Source organism: Acinonyx jubatus, chromosome B3 (genome assembly GCF_027475565.1).
Source record: "Acinonyx jubatus isolate Ajub_Pintada_27869175 chromosome B3, VMU_Ajub_asm_v1.0, whole genome shotgun sequence".
NCBI classification, from domain to species: Eukaryota; Metazoa; Chordata; class Mammalia; order Carnivora; family Felidae; genus Acinonyx; species Acinonyx jubatus.
The window spans coordinates 51,336,714-51,357,173 of record NC_069386.1 but is presented as its reverse complement, the minus strand read 5'-3'; the positions used below and the strand labels follow the sequence as shown (position 1 = coordinate 51,357,173).

The following is a 20,460-nucleotide window of genomic DNA, read 5'->3' as shown; positions in this document are numbered from 1 at the left end:
TTAAAACTCTGCACCCCAGAAGCATGCCTCACTTGCCTCACCCGGCCCTGACCAGGACGCTTGTTCATGAGGGGGTGGGGAGGGAAAGAGCAGCAGGAGTTCACTGAAACCTCAGGCCTCATGTGAAGCTTATACAAAAATCAACTCACTTTCAGAAAAGTAGATTTCCTGAGCAGAGACTGGCTTAAAAAATTTTTTTTTATTACAATTAAAATTACACAAAAGAAAATCAATTCATTTCAATCAAAATAACTCATGTTTACATATTTAATAAACTGTACAAAAAATACATAAAATGTTTTCACATTTTTCTTCAATCATCATCTTCTTCCTCTTCATCACTGATCACGTACTTCTTATGCTTTTTATTTGCTTTATCATCATCTTCTGCTTTTCTCTTTCCAGAAGGTTCCCCTTCCTACACAAAGAAAATTTTTAAAAATCTAGTAGTCAATAGAGAGTATTTACAAGAAGGTTTATCAAAAGTAGCTCTGAACTGAATGATCCTCTGAAAACACAAAACAATTTTTAGAATAAGAACATTCGCCAGATGCATAAAGCCAGTGGTGAAGGTCATGGCCAGTTTTCAAATCTACTAAGTACTAGAAGCATTCAAAAATGACAACTAACCGGCGTTAACTGCAAACTAACTATAAAATAACCCAACTTCAGGGCTGTAAGGAAGAGCTAAGCAATTATCACCAATCTCTTGGAAGGAAGGCCTTGTACATGGAGAAGGGCATGCAGAAAACTGGAAACTAGGTTTGCCCTGGAAAGGATCAAGGCTCTCCCAAAGAAGTCTGCCTGTATAGCCACTTGTCCTGTTGTATATTTTTACAATGATCTGGTGATTAAACTTTTCTCTGCTTCCTCAGCAGTTCACCTCTTCATTACCTAAAATTCAGTATTTTAATGACCATCAATTTTGTAAACTAATGATTTGTTTTGGATATACTAAAAACTCACATCATAAAGGTATTTTTAAAAATATTTGAATTAAAAGCTTATTACACAAGTTTGCATTACTTAAAATCATTTACAATGCTGGGACACCTGGGTGGCTCAGTAGGTTAAGTGTTTGACTCTGGATTTCGGCTCAGGTCAGGATCTCACGGTTTGTGGGATCGAGCCTTGTGATGGGCTCTGTGCTGACAGTGAAGAGCCTGCTTGGGATTCTCTCTCTCCCTCTCTGTCCCTCCCTCGAGTGCACACTCTCTCTCTCCCTCTTTCTGCCCCTACCCTGCTTGCATGTGCTCTCTCTCTCAAAATAAATAAACTTAAAAAAAGTAAATTAAAAAAAATATTAAAAATTATGTATGATGTTCTAATAGAAACAATTCAGGAAGTTATCTAAAAACAATTTTTACAGATAGAATTCAAATATATCAATAGCTAAGTTATCCAGAATATGACACTCCAGAATTGCTTAACTAGCTTCCTCAAAGATGAAACAGAGTGAATATTCTGAGGCTGAGGTTGCAAAAGGCCAGTGAATGGTAAACACGTGGGACTCTGCCACACTGACCCAAGCTACAGAAAACCCCTGCGCCATGTATACACGCAAATGACAAAACTACTCGTCACACTGAAACGAGGTTTGCTGCCACAGCTATAAGTGCAAGTCCATACAGACACAACAACAGGCTGCCCATCGTTTTGAAGAAGCTGTCTTCCAACAATTTATCTTCAAGACTAATTATAATTACTAAGTGTTTTTAAGGCTAATTTTTTTCACACTAATAAACCAGCTCTCAGAGTTTATTTAACCAAAAACATATCTAAGAATATACATAAGTAAGAGTGTCTTACAGACTTCAACTGTATTACTAAGCTGTAATCATCAAGGCAGTATGGTACTGGCACAAGAACAGACACTCAGATCAATGGAACAGAATACAGAACCCAGAAGTGGACCCACAAACATAGGGCCAACTCATCTTTGACAAAGTAGGAAAGACTATTCAACGGAATAAAGACAGTCTCTTCAGCAAGTGGTGCTGGGAACACTGGACAGCGACATGCAGAAGAATCAACCTGGACCACTTTCTTACACCATACACAAAAATAAACTCAAAATGGATGAAAGTCCTACATGTAAGATAGGAAGCCATCAAAATCCTTGAGAAGAAAGCAGGCAAAAACCTCTTTGACCTTGGCCACAGCAACTTCTTACTCAACACGTCTTCAGACGCAAGAGAAACAAAAGCAAAAATGAACTATTGAGACCTCATCAAAATAAAAAGCTTCTGCACAGCAAAGGAAACAGCAAAACAAAAAGGCAACCGACAGAATGGGAGAAGATATTCGCAAATGACATATCAGATAAAGGGTTAATATCCAAAATCGATAAAGAACTTATCAAACTCAACACCCAAAAAACAAATAATCCAGGGAAGAAATGGGCAAAAGACATGAATAGATACTTCTCCAAGGAAGACATCCAGATGGCCAACTGACACACACACAAAAAAATGCTCAATATCACTCATCATCCAGGAAATATAAATCAAAACCACAACGAGATACCACCTCACACCTGTCTGAATGGCTAACATTAACAACTCAGGCAACAACAGATGTTGGCGAAGATGCAGAGAAAGAGGATCTCTTTTGCATTGTTGGTGGCAATGCAAGCTGGTGCAGCCACTCTGGAAAATAGTATGGAGGTTCCTCAAAAAATTAAAAATAGAACTACTCTATGACCCAGCAACTGCACTACTAGGTATTCATCGAAGGGACACAGGTGTGCTGTTTTGAAGAGACACATGCACCCCAATGTTTATAGCAACACTATCAACAATAGCCAAAGTATGGAAAGAGCCCAAATGTCCATAGATGGATGAATGGATAAAGAAGATGTGGTGTGTGTGTGTGTATATATACACATATATACATATATATATACATATATACACATATACACACATATATATACATACATACATACACAATGGAGTATTACCTGGCAATCAAAAAGAATGAAATCTTGCCATTTGCAACTATGTGGATGGAACTAGAGGGGATTATGCTAAGTGAAATTAGTCAGAGAAAGACAAATATCATATGACTTCACTCATATGAGGACTTTAAGATACAAAACAGATAAACATAAAGGAAGGGAAGCAAAAATAATATAAAAACAGGGAGGGGGACAAAAACATAAGAGACTCTTAAATATGGAGAACAAACAGAGGGTTATTGGGAGGGGGGATGGGCTAAATGGGTAAGAGGCATTAAGGAATCTACTCCTGAAATCATTGTTGCACTATATGCTAACTTGGATGTAAATTAAAAAAATAAATTAAATAAAAATTAAAAAAAAAAGTGTCTGAAAGTATGAGACCAACACCAAGAATGTCAAAGGCTTCTGGGAAAATATACTCCTAATCCCAATCACAGGAAATCCTACAAAAGAGAGGCAGCTGGAGCTATGCTGTTCCAAGTCACCTAGGGTCCCATAGACAGAGGGCAAGGGCCTCTAACAGGTGAGGCAGGGATGCCAATGTGGAGAATGAAGGTTCCATGAGAGAAGCAGGGAGAGGAACCAGACCACTGGGTACCATACTCTAATCCTTCTCAGCAGGTCACCTGCTCCATCTGAAGAGAAGGCTAAGAACAGGCTGTAATCCTTTCTCTTCCACTGTCTTTGTGTTTCTTTCCACTTGGGTTTGTCCCTTTTCCACAGGTTCTCCTCTTACCCATTTTTCTACCTTTCAAGTTATTTAGGGTTTCTCAAGTTGTAACCACTTCCAAAAATAAGGGAGGGGAAAAAGCTATTTTTCTCTTTTTTTGTAACTCTGACCCTGTTGGGGAAGGAAACTAATGTTTCCTATTCAAATACTACATGTCACTGTGCTATCCACTTTCGTATGTTATGGTCTTACAACAACCATGCAAGCAGCAAACATAAATCCCGTTGCAGAGATGAGGGAACAGATGCAGAAACGTGAGATGACTTGTTCAAGGCCGTGGAAGTGGCCAAGATTCTACAGTCCAGTTCATTCCAATCCAGACTCGTGCCCTCTCCCCCATATCCTCTGCTGATAATGGCAATTCCCTGGGAACTTAGAATCTGCAGATCCCCCTGCATTTCAAAGACACACCCAGGCTCATGGCATCGGCATGGGGTTTGGTGCGCAAACAGGGAGAGGGACCTAGAGCACGTGTGAGCCTTACTCCTCCCCCTGACTGTAATCCACAGCCAGAACTTGAGCTGGGGTAGTGAGGACAAAGTGGCCAGGGGATGGGAGGTCCAGGCAGAGGAAATAATTTGTTGTCACAAAAGGGGAAGGGAGGGATATAGGAAGACACCTAACAGAGAGTATGTGGACAAGGGAGGTAGAGGGCAGTTCCTGTAACAGACAGCCAGGAGGCATTCACAAGAGGCATTTTTAAGTCAGGCAGTTACAGGTTTTCCCAGCCTAAAAGAAGGCTATTTCATGGATCACATTTAATAATCTCATTTCTGAGAATACTAGAAATAAACAGAAGTTCCATGGCAATTCTCAATTTTCATTCACAGTTTCTGCTTGCCAGGAAATAAAACAGCATCTGCTTAGATGAGGATTCCCGTTTGCCAACAATGCAACACACTGGAAAAGCATCATTGAGATCCTCTATCTAGAGGTGCCTGGGTAGCTCAGTCAGTTAAGCATCCAACTTTGGCTCAGGTCATGATCTCACGGCTCATGAGTTCGAGCCCTGCTTCAGGCTATGTGCTGACAGCTAGGAGTCTGGAGCCTGCTTCGGATTCTGTGTCTCCCTCTCTCTGTGCTCCTCCCCCACCTTGTGCTGTCTCTCAAAAATAAACAAACATTAAAAAAGTAATAACATAAAAAAATAAAAGAAAAACCTGGCATTCTCAATTTTCACAAGGTTATATGTAATTGAATTCTTTGAAGAATGAACAGGATTTTGGAGGAAAAAAAATAACCTAGACCCAAGTAGTATGAGAAAGCTGCTTTCACAGAATGATCCCATCACATAATATCTGTCATTATTAAAAAATAAACAGAAAAATTAATTAACTGATTCTAAGAAAATTCATAACATGAAGTCAGAATTCATACTTTCAGGTAATCTAAAAAGACCTAGTTCCAAGAGTATAGGTTAAAGGGATCCCAGGTAGCTGATACTCAATGCACCTGGAAGAGGCAAATCTAAATCATCTTTGTAGGAACCCATCAATCTAGGCCTCAAAATTCCCATCGAGCTGAGCTAAGTAAATCAATCATTTAATCACAGAATACATGAGAGAAGTCAGTCATCAAGAAATAGAGCCAGAAAATAGGCAATAAAATTACACACAAAAGATTTCAGACACTGGAATTATCAGACATAAAAGACTATATACAGCTTTAAAACATTTTAAGACATAAAAAGGAGAAATTGGAAATACAAGTTGGGGAAGGAGTTTTTACAACAGTCAATTTGAGAAAGACACTAAACTTCTACAGATGAAAACTAAAACAACTAAGTTAAAACCTGAGTGACAGAGATTAACAACTTGAGATGTAGTGAACTAGAAGGCAGCTCTGAAGAGATGCCCCAGAGTGCAGAGACGAAGACACGGGAAACATGAAAGATGGTTTGAGGGTTGTGGAGGACACAGGAGTAACATGCATTTAATTTAATTTAAATGCATTTAATTTAATTTAAACAATGCATTTAATCAGGGCTTCAGAAAGAAAGGACAGCAAGAAAAGTACAGAAGAATTGATGACTGAGAAATTTTCAGTACTGATGATGAATTCACATTCAGAACAAATCCCAATCAGAAAAATAAAAGGAGGGGCCACTGGGTGGTCCAGTCAATTGAGCATCCGACTCTCGATTTTGGCTCAGGTCATGATCTCACAGTTAGTGAAGTTGAACCAGCAGTTGGGTCCATGCTGTCAACAGAGCCTGCTCTCTCTCTCTGCCTCTGCCCTTCTCTCTCTCTCTCAAAATAAATACACTTAAAAAAAAAAGGATAAAGAAAAAGTAAAAACCAAATAGATACCTCAGTACAATTCAAAAACACCAATGATAAAGATCTAAAAAGGCTCAGCTAAAAGAAGTCCTGGGGATGGAATGTACAGCATGGTGACTCTACTTAACAATGCAGTATTATATATTTGAGAGTTGCTAAAGCACAGACCTTAAAAGTTCTCATCACAAGAACAAAAATTTGTTAACTATGTGTGGTAATAAATGTTAACTAAACTTACTATAGTGAACATTTTGCAATACATACGTGTACTGATTGAATCACTGTATTGTACAATACCTAAAACTAATGTTACCTGTCACTTATATCTCAAAAAAAGACTTAAAATTTTCAGCACCTGTACTCTTACAATTTGAAAAGGTTACTGTTAAAAGTATGAATTAAGATATTTTAAAATTACTTTGCAATAATTATTATTTCAATAGAAATTTAATTTATTGAACTATTCAATACTATTCAAATAGTACTTCATCTAAAGAAAAAGAAAAGAGGGTTTCCTGCCATAAGAACTGTTTCCATTAATTAAAAAAAATGTATAGCCAACTAATCTTTGACAAAGCAAAAGAGAATACCCAATGGAATAAAGACAGTCTCTTCAGCGTGTGGTGCTGAGAAAACTGGACAGCGACATGCAGAAAAATAAACCTAAACCACTTTCTTTTTTTTTTTTAATTTTTAAAAATATTTATTTATTTTTGACAGAGAGAGACAGAGAGAGACAGAGCATGAGCGGGGGAGGGAGAGAGATGGAGACACAGAATCTGAAGCAGGCTCCAGGCTCCGAGCTGTCAGCACAGAGCCCGATGTGGGGCTTCATTCAACTCACAGGCCGCGAGATCATGACCTGAGCCGAAATTGGATGCTCAACTGACTGAGCCACCCAGGTGCCCCTACCTAAACTACTTTCTTACACCATACACAAAAGTAAACTCAAAATGGGTGAAAGACCTAAATGTAGGACAGGAAGCCATCAAATCCTTGAGAAGAAAGCAGGCAAAAACCTCTTTGACCTTGGCCACAGCAACTTCTTACTCAACACGTCTTCAGACGCAAGAGAAACAAAACCAAAAGTGAACTATTGAGACCTCATCAAAATAAAAAGCTTCTGCACAGCAAAGGAAACACTCAGCAAAACAAAAAGGTAACTGACAGAATGGGAGAAGATATTCGCAAATGACATATCAGATAAAGGGTTAATATCCAAAACTGATAAAGAACTTGTCAAACTCAACACCCAAAGCACAAATAATCCAGTGAAGAAATGGGCAAAAGACATGAATAGACACTTCTCCAAAGATGATAGCCAGATGGCCAACCAACACATGAAAAAATGCTCAACATCACTCATCATCAGGGAAATACAAAACAAAACCACAAGGAGATACCACCTCACACCTGTCTGAATGGCTAACATTAACAACTCAGGCAACAACAGATGTTGGCGAGGATGCGGAGAAAGAGCATCTCTTTTGCACTGCTGGTGGGAATGCAAGCTGGTGCAGCCACTCTGGAAAACAGTATGGAGGTTCCTCAAAAAATTAAACATAGAACTACTTTATGACCCAACAACTGCACTACTAGGTATTTATCCAAGGGATACTGATGGATACAGATGTGCTGTATCCATCTGTATGGATACAGATACACATACAAAGGGATACAGATGTGCTGTTTCGAAGGGACACATGCACCCCCATGTTTATAGCAGCACTATCAACAATAGCCAAAGTATGGAAAGAGCCCAAATGCCCATCGATGGATGAATGGATAAAGAAGATGTGGTATATATATGGAGAAGATATGGAGTATTACTCGGCAATCACAAAGAATGAAATCTTGCTATCTGCAGCTACATGGATGGAACTAGAAGGTATTATGCTAAGTGAAATTAGAGAAAAACAAACATCATATGACTTCACTCATATGAGGACTTTAAGATACAAAACAGATGAACATAAGGGAAGGGAAGGAAAAATAATATAAAAACAGGGAAGGGACAAAACATGAGACTCTTAAATATGGAGAACAAACAGAGGGTTACTGGAGGGGTTGTGGGAGGGGGGATGGGCTAAATGGGTAAGAGGAATTAAGGAATCTACTCCTGAAATCATTGTTGCACTATATGCTAACTAACTTGGATGTAAATTAAAAAATTAAAATTTTTAAAAATATACTGAAAATAGACAAAAGAAAGAAGAGATAAATAAACCTTCTGATCTACCCACACTGAATGATATCTAGTTTCTAGTCAAGCCTTGCCATCTCAGGGCCCCGCACACTTTCTCACAGGCCTTTTCATCCACCTAGAATGCCCGCCTGGCTGATGTGCCCCACAAGCTAACACTTTCTTCAACATCAGCGAGGGGTCTTCCTCTCTGAGCCACCTTCCAACATGCACCTGATCACAGGGCTCAGACCCTCTGGGTCACTCCTGGTCCTGTCACTACATTTATTTCTCAGTGAAGTGTACAGACACATCTGTGTTTCTGGGCTGTGAGTTCTTCTTCATTCCAGTAGTGGACTCAAGCATACAGGGTAACGCCCTACAATTGAACAAATTTGGTTTTACCTCATCACTGGTCAGTTTTTTTGCTTTGAGTAATCTTTGAGCCTTGTCTTCTTCTGATCCCTCATCACTGTCTGATGAATAGATTCTGGCTCGTTCCTCTGAAAGCAAAGGAATGATTTGTGAGTGATTTTCAGACAGTGATTTGTTCATTTCTGAGTTCTTCTGAAGAATATCTTTCATTCCTTTTGTATATTTTTGCAAGAAACAAATCATTAAAATTTTTTGGATTTAAAAATAAATGTAAGATTTAATATGTTGAAATGAAGCACTTATCCTCTCATAATACAAGAATGGTTCATCTGACCACTATTAAGTATTAAAAAAGCTGTGTGCAAGATCACTAAAGACACAAACACTATTATTCTTCCAGAATAACCTATGGACACCTGAGTCATTCTTTCCTGGGAGATAACTAAATTCCAAAATAAGCTTTGAAAATCAAATCAAGGGATGGAGTCCTGGTCCTGAGAAGACCATTTGTTGCCAGATGGCCATTTCAAAGGGAGATGGAGAGGAGTAACAGTCTGCGCTAATGCCCCAGCCCAGGTGAACCTCAGGATGGAATCAAGAGCAGCTGACTTTAGACCAATCCCCTTGTCTGAGAACCCAGAGCCTACCCTGGAACTGAACTGAATGCTAATGAACTTGTCAGGTAGGTTTTCAATCTCTGGTGAACCGAAAGCATCCTCAATTTTTTTGTTTTTATTTAGTATTCATGTGGTTTATTTCTGTAACTAATCTTTTTTGTGGGAAATTAGCACTAACAAAAAAATCGCCTCTGTACTCTAGTCCCAAAATAATTAATAGGTAGGAAAGAAGGATGAAATAGCTCACCAGAACAAATGCAATCACTGCAAGGAAAGGAAAAAGGTGTTTTATAGGATGACAGAGGGGAAATTTTAGTGCTCTTAAAATCTGTCACTCAATAAGGACAAAACTAGGATGTATGGTCACCCACGGTGTATCTTACATTGTACAGTGGTTCCCAAAGCTCTCTCGGGCTAACCTAGGGGGGGATTAGAGTCTCATTTTACAGAAAGGGAACACGATATTCAGAGATATGAAGTCATTTGCCTAAAGCTGACGACTAGTAAGAATAACAACAATGGTTTTAGGTTTCATCTCTTTAGTACTTGAATGTGCCAGGTGCTGGGCAAAGTACTGTGTATGTATTACATCATTCAATTCTCAAAACCTCCTATTGTAAATACTATTATTAATAGGTTGGCTTTTTCCTAACGAGGTTAATAGAAGGTAGGTATTGTAACTTTTGAGAAGTCATCAATCCAACAGAAGAGTGGCAGAAGCGAGACTAGAGCCGGCGCAGGTCGGGAACCCAGGCCAAGTCTTCTACCTCGGGTTCAGTCTGCTTTCCAGCAGCTTGCCTTGCCGTGGGCTGTGGGGAAATCTCTGGATGCAGTACTGGGACTGAGACAGATGCCCCAGAAGTCAGATGAGCCTGGTTCAAGAACCGTCCACTTACTAACTATGCATCTTTGGGCAAGTTACTCGACCTCTCAAAGTCTCTGTTCCTTCAGTAAGAACAAGGCAGCAGTTCCCACCCCTTCAGGTTCACCTGGAAGAATTCTGCAATGTCTGGTTTAGTAACTCTTGAAATGTATCACTCATTCCACGGATTCCTTAAAGATGAAATGTCCAGTGACTGGGCATTCAGAGTAGGCCAAATGCAAAGATAAGTTCCTGAACCCTGAAATTATGAAATTTAACTTCTGCACACTCACCTCGAATGCCCCCTTTATATCGGTTTTTAATGGCAGCCAAGCTGATGGACTCCTCGCCTTCCTCCTCCTCGTCATATCGATCAGGTTCTAGGTAACTAGCACTCAGTCCCCGCTGGTGCTGCTTCTCTCTCATTCGGCGCTGCTGAGACTCCCTACGAATAGAAGCCCTCAAACGTTCTTCTTCTTTCTGTAAAGAAGCAAATAAAATAGTGAACTTTGAAAAATGAACTAGTTTACTGCCCACCTGAAACTACTTTTACTCTAAAGAATGTGAATGCCCAGCCCAGGATAACACCTAGTTGTCTCCATTCTATACCTGTTACCACACAGCGATCACTCTCTTTAGTTCTAAGGCGTGAAGGTAACACAGGGTGAAGAGGCCGAGGGCTCTCTCGCACCAGCGGCCAATCAGAACTGGCACAGGCACGGCCCTGGGAGCTGCAGCGTCCCCTTGTGCTGCCCGTCAGTCAGAGTCTGGAGAGCAGCAACCAGCCTGAAGAACCTCATCCTTGCCCAGTGGACGCCTGAGGGCGGCCGTTTCTGTTAATCCCTGAGACAGACAACCCAACTTGCTCAGGCTCCATCAAACTACAACGGTGCTCAGATATTCCTGTCAGGGCCCCTCACCCCAGAGAGCTCCCCGTCGCTCCTGATGACAGGATGGGGAGGTGCTGGCAGGGGAGGGTCCCTGAGCCCCAAAGTAGAACTTTCACACCCTTCACACCCTTCTCTGCCTGGCGATCCACACACTGGTGTTCACAAGACAGAGACACAATATGAGAGATTATGGCATTTCTTTGAATTTCTAATTTAATTGCTCTATATTACTGCATACAACTATATGTTGGTAAACATTCTATGCAGCAAATTTTTCATTAAGGTTGTACTATTGTATTCAGTATAACAGGGATTAAGAACCAACCAGTTCATTCCTTGTGCATTTTCATGGAAACTGGGGAAGTGGAAGACGGTTAGGGGGGATCTTGTAAGGTAATCCAGAGGGCTCTTCTAATCATGCTGAGACTAGAGTCTGAAGGTTCCTCCAGCTGCGTTGGCTTGAGCAGAAAAGGTGGGGTAGTGGAGCAAGAAGTCAGGCCCCAAAGCCAGTGTACCTACACCCCATTAGGTTAGGCACTGCTATGAATCTGGTTTAGTTAACCTGCCTCCTTGAACAAAATATAAGGGGCCCAGGGCCAGATCATCAGCAGAGTCTGACAGGAGTCTGATAATGAGATCGGTAAGAAAGGCCCTGAGGCAACCAGAGTGTCTTAGCCTCACTGTGCCCTGGTGCACCAAGGAACAAAACCACACGAAGCAGGAAGGGCAATGGGAGAGATCTAGCAGATATCAGAGAAGATAGAGAAGAGAAAGCATGAAACTATACTGCTGCATTCGGCTTCTTAAAGCAAGCGCTGCACAAAAGGCCACAGGGGTTAATACAAGCATTATACTCCCATCGTTTACAAACAATGCCCCAGAATTGACTTTGTAGCTAACTGGATTTGAAAACCTAGTAGGTAGAACATTATAAACGGACCTTAAAAACCACCAGCTACTCTGCTTGATTCTCCTTGAGGCATATTCCCACTTAAACTTCTGCTCTATTATTATTCTATTTTAGACTACATCTCTGGCATTTCCTCTAACTTTTGACATCGATTCACTAAATCATCTTTGAAATTATATGCAAAAGTTCAGATCCTTTCAGTGATCAGTTTGTTACTAAACCCTGAGGACCTGGTCAGAGAAAACCCAAACCCTTGTGTCTGTTTTATGACCATCACCACATCACTCTTGTTTGCCAAATGCTTAGGAAATTGATCCAGCTTCCTGTTCATGTCAGCTGGAAAGAAAAAAAGGTACTCAAAGAAGAGATGAGAAACAAAGTTTTGGGAAATACTATTCTTAATATATAGCTATACCTCATTTTATTGCACTTTGAAGGTTTACGGCAACCCTGTGCTGAACAAGTCTATAGGCATAATTTTTCTTACGGCATTTATTTGCTCACCTTGTGTTTCTGTGTCACATTTTGGTAATTCTTGCAACATTTCAAACTTTTTCATTATTATATTTGTTATGGTGATCTCTGATGAGTGGTTATGACTTGCTAAAAAGTTTAGATGATGGTTTGCATATTTTAGCAAAAAATATGTTTAAGTTATCTACATATTTTTGTAGGTATAATGCTATTGCACATTTAATAGACTACAGTAGGATATAAAAAGATTTAAAAAAGGCGGGGGGGGGGGCGCGACTGGGTGACTCAGTTAAGCATCTGACTTCAGCTCAGGTCATGATCTCACAGTTCGTGAGTTCAAGCCCCGCATCAGGCTCTGTGCTGTCAGCTCAGAGCCTGGAGCCTGCTTTGGATTCTGTGTCTCCCTCTATCTCTGTCCCTCCCCTGTTCATGCTCTGTCTCTCTCTCTCTCTCCCAAAAATAAATAAACATTAAAAAATTGTTTTTAAATAGACTACAATATGATGTAAACATAATTTTTACATGCACTGGGAAACAAAAAAAAACGATTTGATTTGCTTTATTGCAGAGGTCTGGAACCAAACCTGCAGTCTCTCTGAGGTATGCCTGTACCCAAAATCCCAGGATAGAGCTTAGCAAAAAAGTACCTTAATCATTTCAGTGCGCTGGCACTCAGGATCACGACCAGCCATTGGTAAGATTCTAATCTTCTGTGTCTTTGAACATCTATCTGCAAGTGACAGGGTCATCTTCCTATGTGTGGCGCTGTCTGTAGAGTGAGGTCTGCAAGAAATGAACAAAAATGCCTGTTTACCAAATACATCTGTGAGCCAGTCACATCAACATCACAAAAACAACAGACCAGAAACCATTCTTATCTTCTAGGGAAAAATAGGCAGGGACACTAAGCTGCACACGCCAGGTGAGAGGATTCCAAAATTTCTCCATTCTGTGGCTCACTGAAACATTCTTATCTCAAAAGAAAGTAAGAAACAAAAGCTGGAGTAAAAAAGGCTTGACAAGGCATTATCACCCTCCAGAATCCGTAAATACATAAACTCAATGAGATTTGCTGAGCACAGTGCTTTGTGTTTTACAAGTTATATGATTTCACTGTCACAGCTACTCTATGAAAATAATGATTTTATGTATTAGGAAATTGAGGCAGAGAAGTTGAGAAAATTGCACAAGGTTGCATATGTGGAAATGGAACTGAAATATAGGTCTGATTCTGAAGCCTAGACTTTTGACCATTGCAGTTTTCAAAAAGCTAAGTCGCAATCAAGATTATTGTGTCCTCTCTAAAGATAAACATTACCCAAGGAGATGATCTGCTTAGAATCAAGAAAAGAAAAATGCGAACATTTCACCGTAGTGCCTACACAGTCTAAAGAAGGGGAATGCTCTCACCAGCTGACCTGAGTACTCTGGGCTGCATGGAGGACACACCCCCAGAGTGGTCTGGACACAGCAGCCTAAAGAACAGGAGGACCCCAGCCTTGATGCCCAACTCGTTGCCTTTCCTCTGACCACATGTACACTACCAACCTCCAGTTATCAGTTAGTCTTCCAGATCAATTTTATTGGGGGGAAAAAAAAAGACACTGACCAGCAAGTATTCTAGACCCCCTGGAAGCTATAGTAACCACTGGAATAAATTAACATTCTGATTTACATAACAGTCTCCTCTAAGTTCGATTAGCATGACTTGCTTCCCTGTGAAAGAGCAACTTTTAGTGTACCTGACAAAATAGCGTTTGAATCTTCAGAGTTGAGACTCAGACCTTGGTCTTTGGTGAACTATACAGAAGGTTATATTCAATCAGGAGTCAAGTAATTTGGACAATATCTATATTCACTGCTTTTACCATAATAAATATTATAGTTGATAATAGTTACCTGAATGTGAGTTTGGTTTTAAAAACAGCTTGTCCCTGTAGACCAGTACCTTGTCTTATAAAAAGATGGTTGTGATCTCCCTGCAGTGGAGCTTTGTAAACATCAAACACTTCGTTGCCTAAATGCAGAGACATGCTGAAAAGAAGAAACACTTCATATATTAAAGTCATAAAGCTTTCATTCTACGATTTTATTTTACTTAAAATGTGATACAACTGCTACTTTCAGAAGGAAAGAGTAAAGAAGCCAGGATGATGTGAAAAACAACCTACAAAGAAGCAAAACATGTTGTTTTCATGTTTACCAACGAAGTACGTTCCGAAGGAAAACATACTATGACTTTTACTCAGCCTTTAAACATACCATGACATTTACTCAGCCTCTACTACTTTCCCAGTGGAAGGTAGCTTTTCTGACACATCATCTTATTCTGAGCAGCATGCAATGGGGAGGGGAGCTGGTCTAACATTTCCATACAACCATACTATAGCCAGCAAGGACGATCACATCTTTGGCCTACTTTTAATGTGTTTCACTAGCCCCCTCAACCTTCAACTACCTATTTATTTCTCTCAGGATTTCTGTGCAATGCCAAGGCTTAGCAATGGAAATTCTTTAATACGAGGTATCCAAAAAATAAAGTTTTATTCTAAAGTCTGATCCCTCCTAGTCGCATTCTAAGTGTTTCGGACTCACCTTCCATCTGACCACTTGACTATCCGAGCATTGCTTTCTTTAATTTCATTTCCTTCCTCATCCCGGCGTGTCCTCCATCTTATAGTATTTTCTACCTGTTTTAAAACACAAGTGCCTTAGAGTACTGTACTTTCTGCTTCCTTTCTCCTCAAGAGACATAGAATTGTAGAATAAGCATACACACATAGTGACAGAAAAACAGACAACATTGAAACCCTTTTGTTTTAATCACCTAGAGATGCTGGATACGTTATCAACAGGAAAAACAATTAGCTTAAGTGAATTTCTCAACTCCTAGAGCTGGAATCACAAAGGGGACTGAATGCCAGAGCATTTGAGCTAATGCTAAGTCTGTCATAACCCTGGATGTGTTAAGATACAATAAGAGCTATCGGGACAAGAGATAAAGACTTGAGGCCACAGAAGGTAGCAATTTAGACCTGAAGCTCCCTGTATAAAGCAGGTTCTTTCACACAGCTAAAAAACCAAATAAATATGGGACCAAAAACCTAGGGAAATAGAGAAGCTCCCTAAATATGGGTAAGGAAAAAGCAGCATCCTGGAAAGATTAAAACCCTAGTTTTTGAGCAGGTTTAGATGCATGTAGGGGAAATGGCAGGCAGATGTGGAAAATATTCAAGAGCTTCCTAAAATGAAAACCACTGCTATTGAAATTAAACTCAACGGGACTACCAGGAAATCATAGCACATTAAATGCATGTAGTTTATCACTGCTGCATCCTGGAAAGCCACTGAAATGAGAGTGAAAAAATTTAAAAACACATACTCACAAAGATAAAGAGAATATGAATCAAGATGGCAACAAAAAGAAGTCTGTATTTTGAAAACTGATCTAAGCCCATGCTTCCCTATGCCTATTCCCTCACCATCAACCTGAAAAGCAGCTGCTCCCGTTCCCACTTAGACTTTCTGGATGTCCACTGTTAGCTGTGACTGTCTTTGCAACACGGTCCTAATGGTTCCCTTCCAGTTTTTCCACTTTCCTTTTTATTCTTCTCTATATAAACAACTATGGGGGTGCCTGGCCGGCTCAATCGGAAGAGCAAGCGACCCTTGATCTTGGGGCCATGAGTTCGAGCCCCAGGTTGGTGTAGAGATTACTAAAAAAATAAACCTGGGGCGCCTGGGTGGCTCAATCAGTTGGGCGTCTGACTTCGGCTCAGGTTATGATCTTGCAGCTTGTGAGTTCGAGCCCTGCATCGGGCTCTATGGGATAACCCAGAGCCCGGATCCTGCTTCAAATTGTGTTTCCCTCTCTCTCTGCCCCTCCCCGATTCATGCTCTCTCTCTCCTTCAAAAATAAATAAACATTAAAAAATAAATAAACTTAAAACAACTACGAAGTGGGCTGATGAAAGAACTCAATATTCATGAATTAAATACAATGACATATCTGAGATTGTTTAAAAGTCTGGGTAAGGTGGGGTAAGGAATACAGATGAAACAAAATTGTCCAACCACCGAGTGATGGTTACATCAGAGTTCATTATACAGTTCTCATTATATTTGTAATGTGTTCAAAAATTTCCTTAATAAAGACATAAAAACAAAACAATCTATCCCTATTCCTACCCTCCCTCTCAAACAAAAAAACATACACACATATATGGGCCATTATTAACTGAGAAGCCATTGTGAAAAATGTTTTCTATTATAGAAGGTGATTCAAATTAGAATGAAGCTATGATAGAATACACTGCTAGGTCCTACCCTATCAGGATGAAAAACACAGTAAAATACCTTTAAAGATGGATGACCTCATAGAAATATATAAACCATACCTGGTTCCTTATTCTTTATTTTAAGGTTATTTTTTTTTTAGTAATCTCTATACCCAACACAGGGCTCAAAGCCACAACCCCAAAATCAAGAGTCGCACACTCTTCCGAGTAAGCCAGTCAGACACCCCACCCCAATTCCTGTTCTTTGAAGCATTACACCACCAACCAACTCTTTAAAAATGTTCAGGCTAGTCTCCAGAACATCACTCAAGAAACAAAGGGTCCAACTTTCTTATACCATGCACAAAAATAAATTCAAAATGAATGAAACACCTAAATGTGAGACAGGAAACCATAGAAATCCTAGAGGAGAAGAAAGGCAACAACCTCTTTGATCTCAGCTGTAGCAACTTCTTATTAATAGACAGTCACTGGAGGCAAGGGAAACAAAAGCAAAAATGAACTATTGGAACTTCATCAAGATAAAAAGCTTCTGCACAGCAAAGGAGGCAGTCAACAAAACTAAAAAAGCACCCATGGAATGGGAGAAGATATTTGCAAATGTATCAAATAAAGGGTTAGTATCCAAAATCTATAAAGAACTTATCAAACACCCAAGAAACAAATAACCCAGTGAAGAAATGGTCAGAAGACATGAATAGACATTTTTCCAAAAACGACATCCAGATGGCTAACAGACACATGAAAAGATGTTCAACATCACTCATCATGAGGGAAATACAAATCAAAACCACAATGAGATACCACCTCACACCTGTAAGAATGGCTAAAATTAACAACACGAGAAACAACAGGTATTGGCGAGGATGTGGAGAACAGGGAACCCTTTTGCACTGTTGGTAGGAATTCAAACTGGTATTGCCACTCTGGAGAACAGTATGGAGGCTCCTCAAAAAATTAAAAATAGAGGCATCTGGGTGGCTCAGTTGGTTAAGCATCTGACTTTGGCTCAGGTCGTGATCTCACAGTTCCTGAGTTCAAGCCCCTTCCTAGGCTTTCTGCTGTCAGCATGGAGCCCACTTTGGATCCTCTGTCTCCCTCTCTCTGCCCATCCCCCACTCACACATGCTCTATCTCTCAAAAATAAACAGAAAAAAAAAATTTTTTAAAGTTAACAATAGAAGTACGCTATGACCCAGCAATTTGCCCTACTAGGTATTTACCCAAAAGATACAAAATTACAGAGTGAAAGGGATACATGCATCCTGATCTTTTTAGCAGCATTATCTGATCTTTATAGCAGCATTATCAACAATAGCCAAACTATGGAAAGAGTCCAAATGTCCATCAACTGATGAATAAAGATGTTGTGTGTGTGTGTGTGTGTGTGTGTGTGTGTGTGTGTATGTATGTATCTACAATGGAATATACTCAGCCATCAAAAAGAATGAAATACTGCCACTTGCAATGATGTGAATGAAGTTAGAGCGTATTATGCTAAGTGAAGTCAGACAAAGACAAATACCCTATTTCTCTGACATGTGAAATTTAATAAACAAAAAAGAGGAAAGAGGAGAGAGAGAGAGGGAAAAAACCACAAAAGATTATTTTTTTTTTTTTCTGGGTTTCATGACCTCTTTATTTCAACAGCAGTCAAAATAGGTAAGAGACTTTTAAAAAGAGAACAAAATAATCACCAAAACTAAAAGGTAACCGACAGAATGGGAGAAGATATTTGCAAATCACATATCAGATAAAGGTTTAGTATTCAAAATCTATAAAGAACTTGTCAAACTCAACACCCAAAAAACAAATTAATCCAGGGAAGAAATGGGCAAAAGACATGAACAGACACTTCTCCAAAGATGACAGCCAGACAGCCAACCGACACATGAAAAAATGCTCAACATCACTCATCATCAGGGAAATACAAATCAAAACCACAATGAGGTACCACCTCATACCTGTCAGAATGGGAAAAATTAACAACTCGGGAAACAACAAAGGTTGGCAAGGATGCAGAGAAAGGGGAACACTTTTGCACTGTTGGTGGGAACGCAAACTGGTGCAGCCACTCTGGAAAACAGTATGAGGATCCTCAAAAAATTTAAAATAGAACTACTTTACAACCCAGCAATTGCACTACTAAGGATTTATCCAAAGGATAAAAAAAAATGCTGATTTGAAGGGGCAAATACACCCCAATGTTTACAGCAGCACAATGAACAACAACCAAATTATGGAAAGAGCCCAAATGGCCATAGACTGATGAATGGATACAGGAAATGTGGTGTACACACATGCACACACACGTGCATGTGCACACGTGTGCGCGCGCGCACCACACACACACACACACACACACACACACTGGAATATTACTTGGCAATCAAAAAGAATGAAATCTTCCCATTTGCAACATGGATGAAACTAGAGTGTATTATGCTAAGTGGAATAAGAGAGAAATAAATATGATTTCTTTTAATATTTAGATATGAGTCTTACCCTTTTTTTTTTAATTTTTTTTTTTTTTTTTTTTTTTTGAGAGAGAGAGGGAGAGAGACAGAGTGAGCACGAGAGAGGGAGGGGCAGAGACACAGGGAGACACAGAATCTGAAGCAGGCTCCAGACTCTGAGCTGTCAGCACAGAGCCCAATGTGGGGTTTGAACCCACAAACCACAAGATCATGACCTGAGCTGAAGTCTGCCGCTTAAATGACTAAGCCACCCAGGTGCCCCAAATATGATATGATTTCACTCATATGTGGAATTTAAGAAACAAAACAGATGAACACAGGGGAAGGGAAGGAAAAATAAGATAAAAAGAGGGAGGGAGGTGAACTATAAGAGACTCTTAAATAGAACTAAGGGTTGCTGGAGGAGTACTGGGTGGGGGGACAGGCTAAATGGGTGATGGGCATTAACGAGGGCACTTGGCACTTGTTGATATGAGTACTGGGTATTATATGTAATGATCAATCACTATATTCTATTCCTGAAATTATTATACTATATGCTAAATTGGATTTAAAGAGAATTTAAATAAATAAATAAGACAGCAAACAAACTGAGGGTTGATGGTGGGAGGGGGGTGACGGATGAGCTAGATGGGTGATGGAGGGCGCTTGTGATGAGCACTGGGTGTTATTTGTAAATGATGAATCACTGAATTCTACTCCTAAAACCAATATTGCACTGTATGTTAACTAACTGAAATTTGAATAAATATTTGAAAAAATAATGTAGCAAAAAAGAAAGCATCCAGGATTATTTTCCATCATGCACCATTAAAAAATAGTTACACACCAACCTTTTGTACTCTAAGCCTCAAAGTTTTAGAGTAAAATACTCATTTATAATCTTTGATGCCTATACTGGAGTCTGACACTCTATGGCCTGAAAATAGATATGTTGGTATTTGCTGTACCCTAATAGAAGGGGAAATGCAAAAAATCAATAAGGAGTTAATAACAAACTACCACATTAATTTATATAAATGATGAGAAATAATGAAAAGTGGTAAAATAATGTTAGAGGCACTAAAACAAGCATGAAAAATTCATAGTCCTAACCTTGTATCAATAGATACACAATCTCAAAGGAAAAATATTAACAGATGAGCTAATGGGAGAAGGGAAGAGGCAAGAAAAAGGACAGCAAAGTAAGTAAATAAGTAACAGTCTAAAAACTATACCTATTAATTGTGCGACCTGGAGCAAGTTATTGGTGTCTATTTCCATTTTCTTTCTCATTTGATTTATATTTCCATTAAGAGGAAGGAATTAAAAAAAAAAAAAAAAGGACTGGTGAAATCTCACTGAAAAGCTCTGGAAGTCCATGCATTTTGGATAGAAATAACTTGTATAAGGTTCTTTAGATGC

General features: G+C 39.6%; 1 protein-coding gene across 2 annotated transcripts in view; it reads right to left on the bottom strand.

Moving 5' to 3' along the window:
- Positions 1 to 162: 162 nt before the first annotated feature.
- LEO1 (LEO1 homolog, Paf1/RNA polymerase II complex component) overlaps positions 163 to 20,460 on the bottom strand; it is a 38,136-nt gene continuing 17,838 nt past the window's right edge. For both annotated transcript variants that reach the window (XM_015063481.3, XM_027067255.2), the window contains exons 7-12: positions 14,877 to 14,971; positions 14,181 to 14,315; positions 12,929 to 13,064; positions 10,301 to 10,487; positions 8,559 to 8,656; positions 163 to 418 (exon numbers count right to left, since the gene is read on the bottom strand). In XM_015063481.3, the coding sequence (XP_014918967.1) occupies positions 314 to 418; positions 8,559 to 8,656; positions 10,301 to 10,487; positions 12,929 to 13,064; positions 14,181 to 14,315; positions 14,877 to 14,971 (756 nt within the window). In that variant the 3' untranslated portion in view covers positions 163 to 313. The remainder of the gene's footprint in view (positions 419 to 8,558; positions 8,657 to 10,300; positions 10,488 to 12,928; positions 13,065 to 14,180; positions 14,316 to 14,876; positions 14,972 to 20,460) is intronic.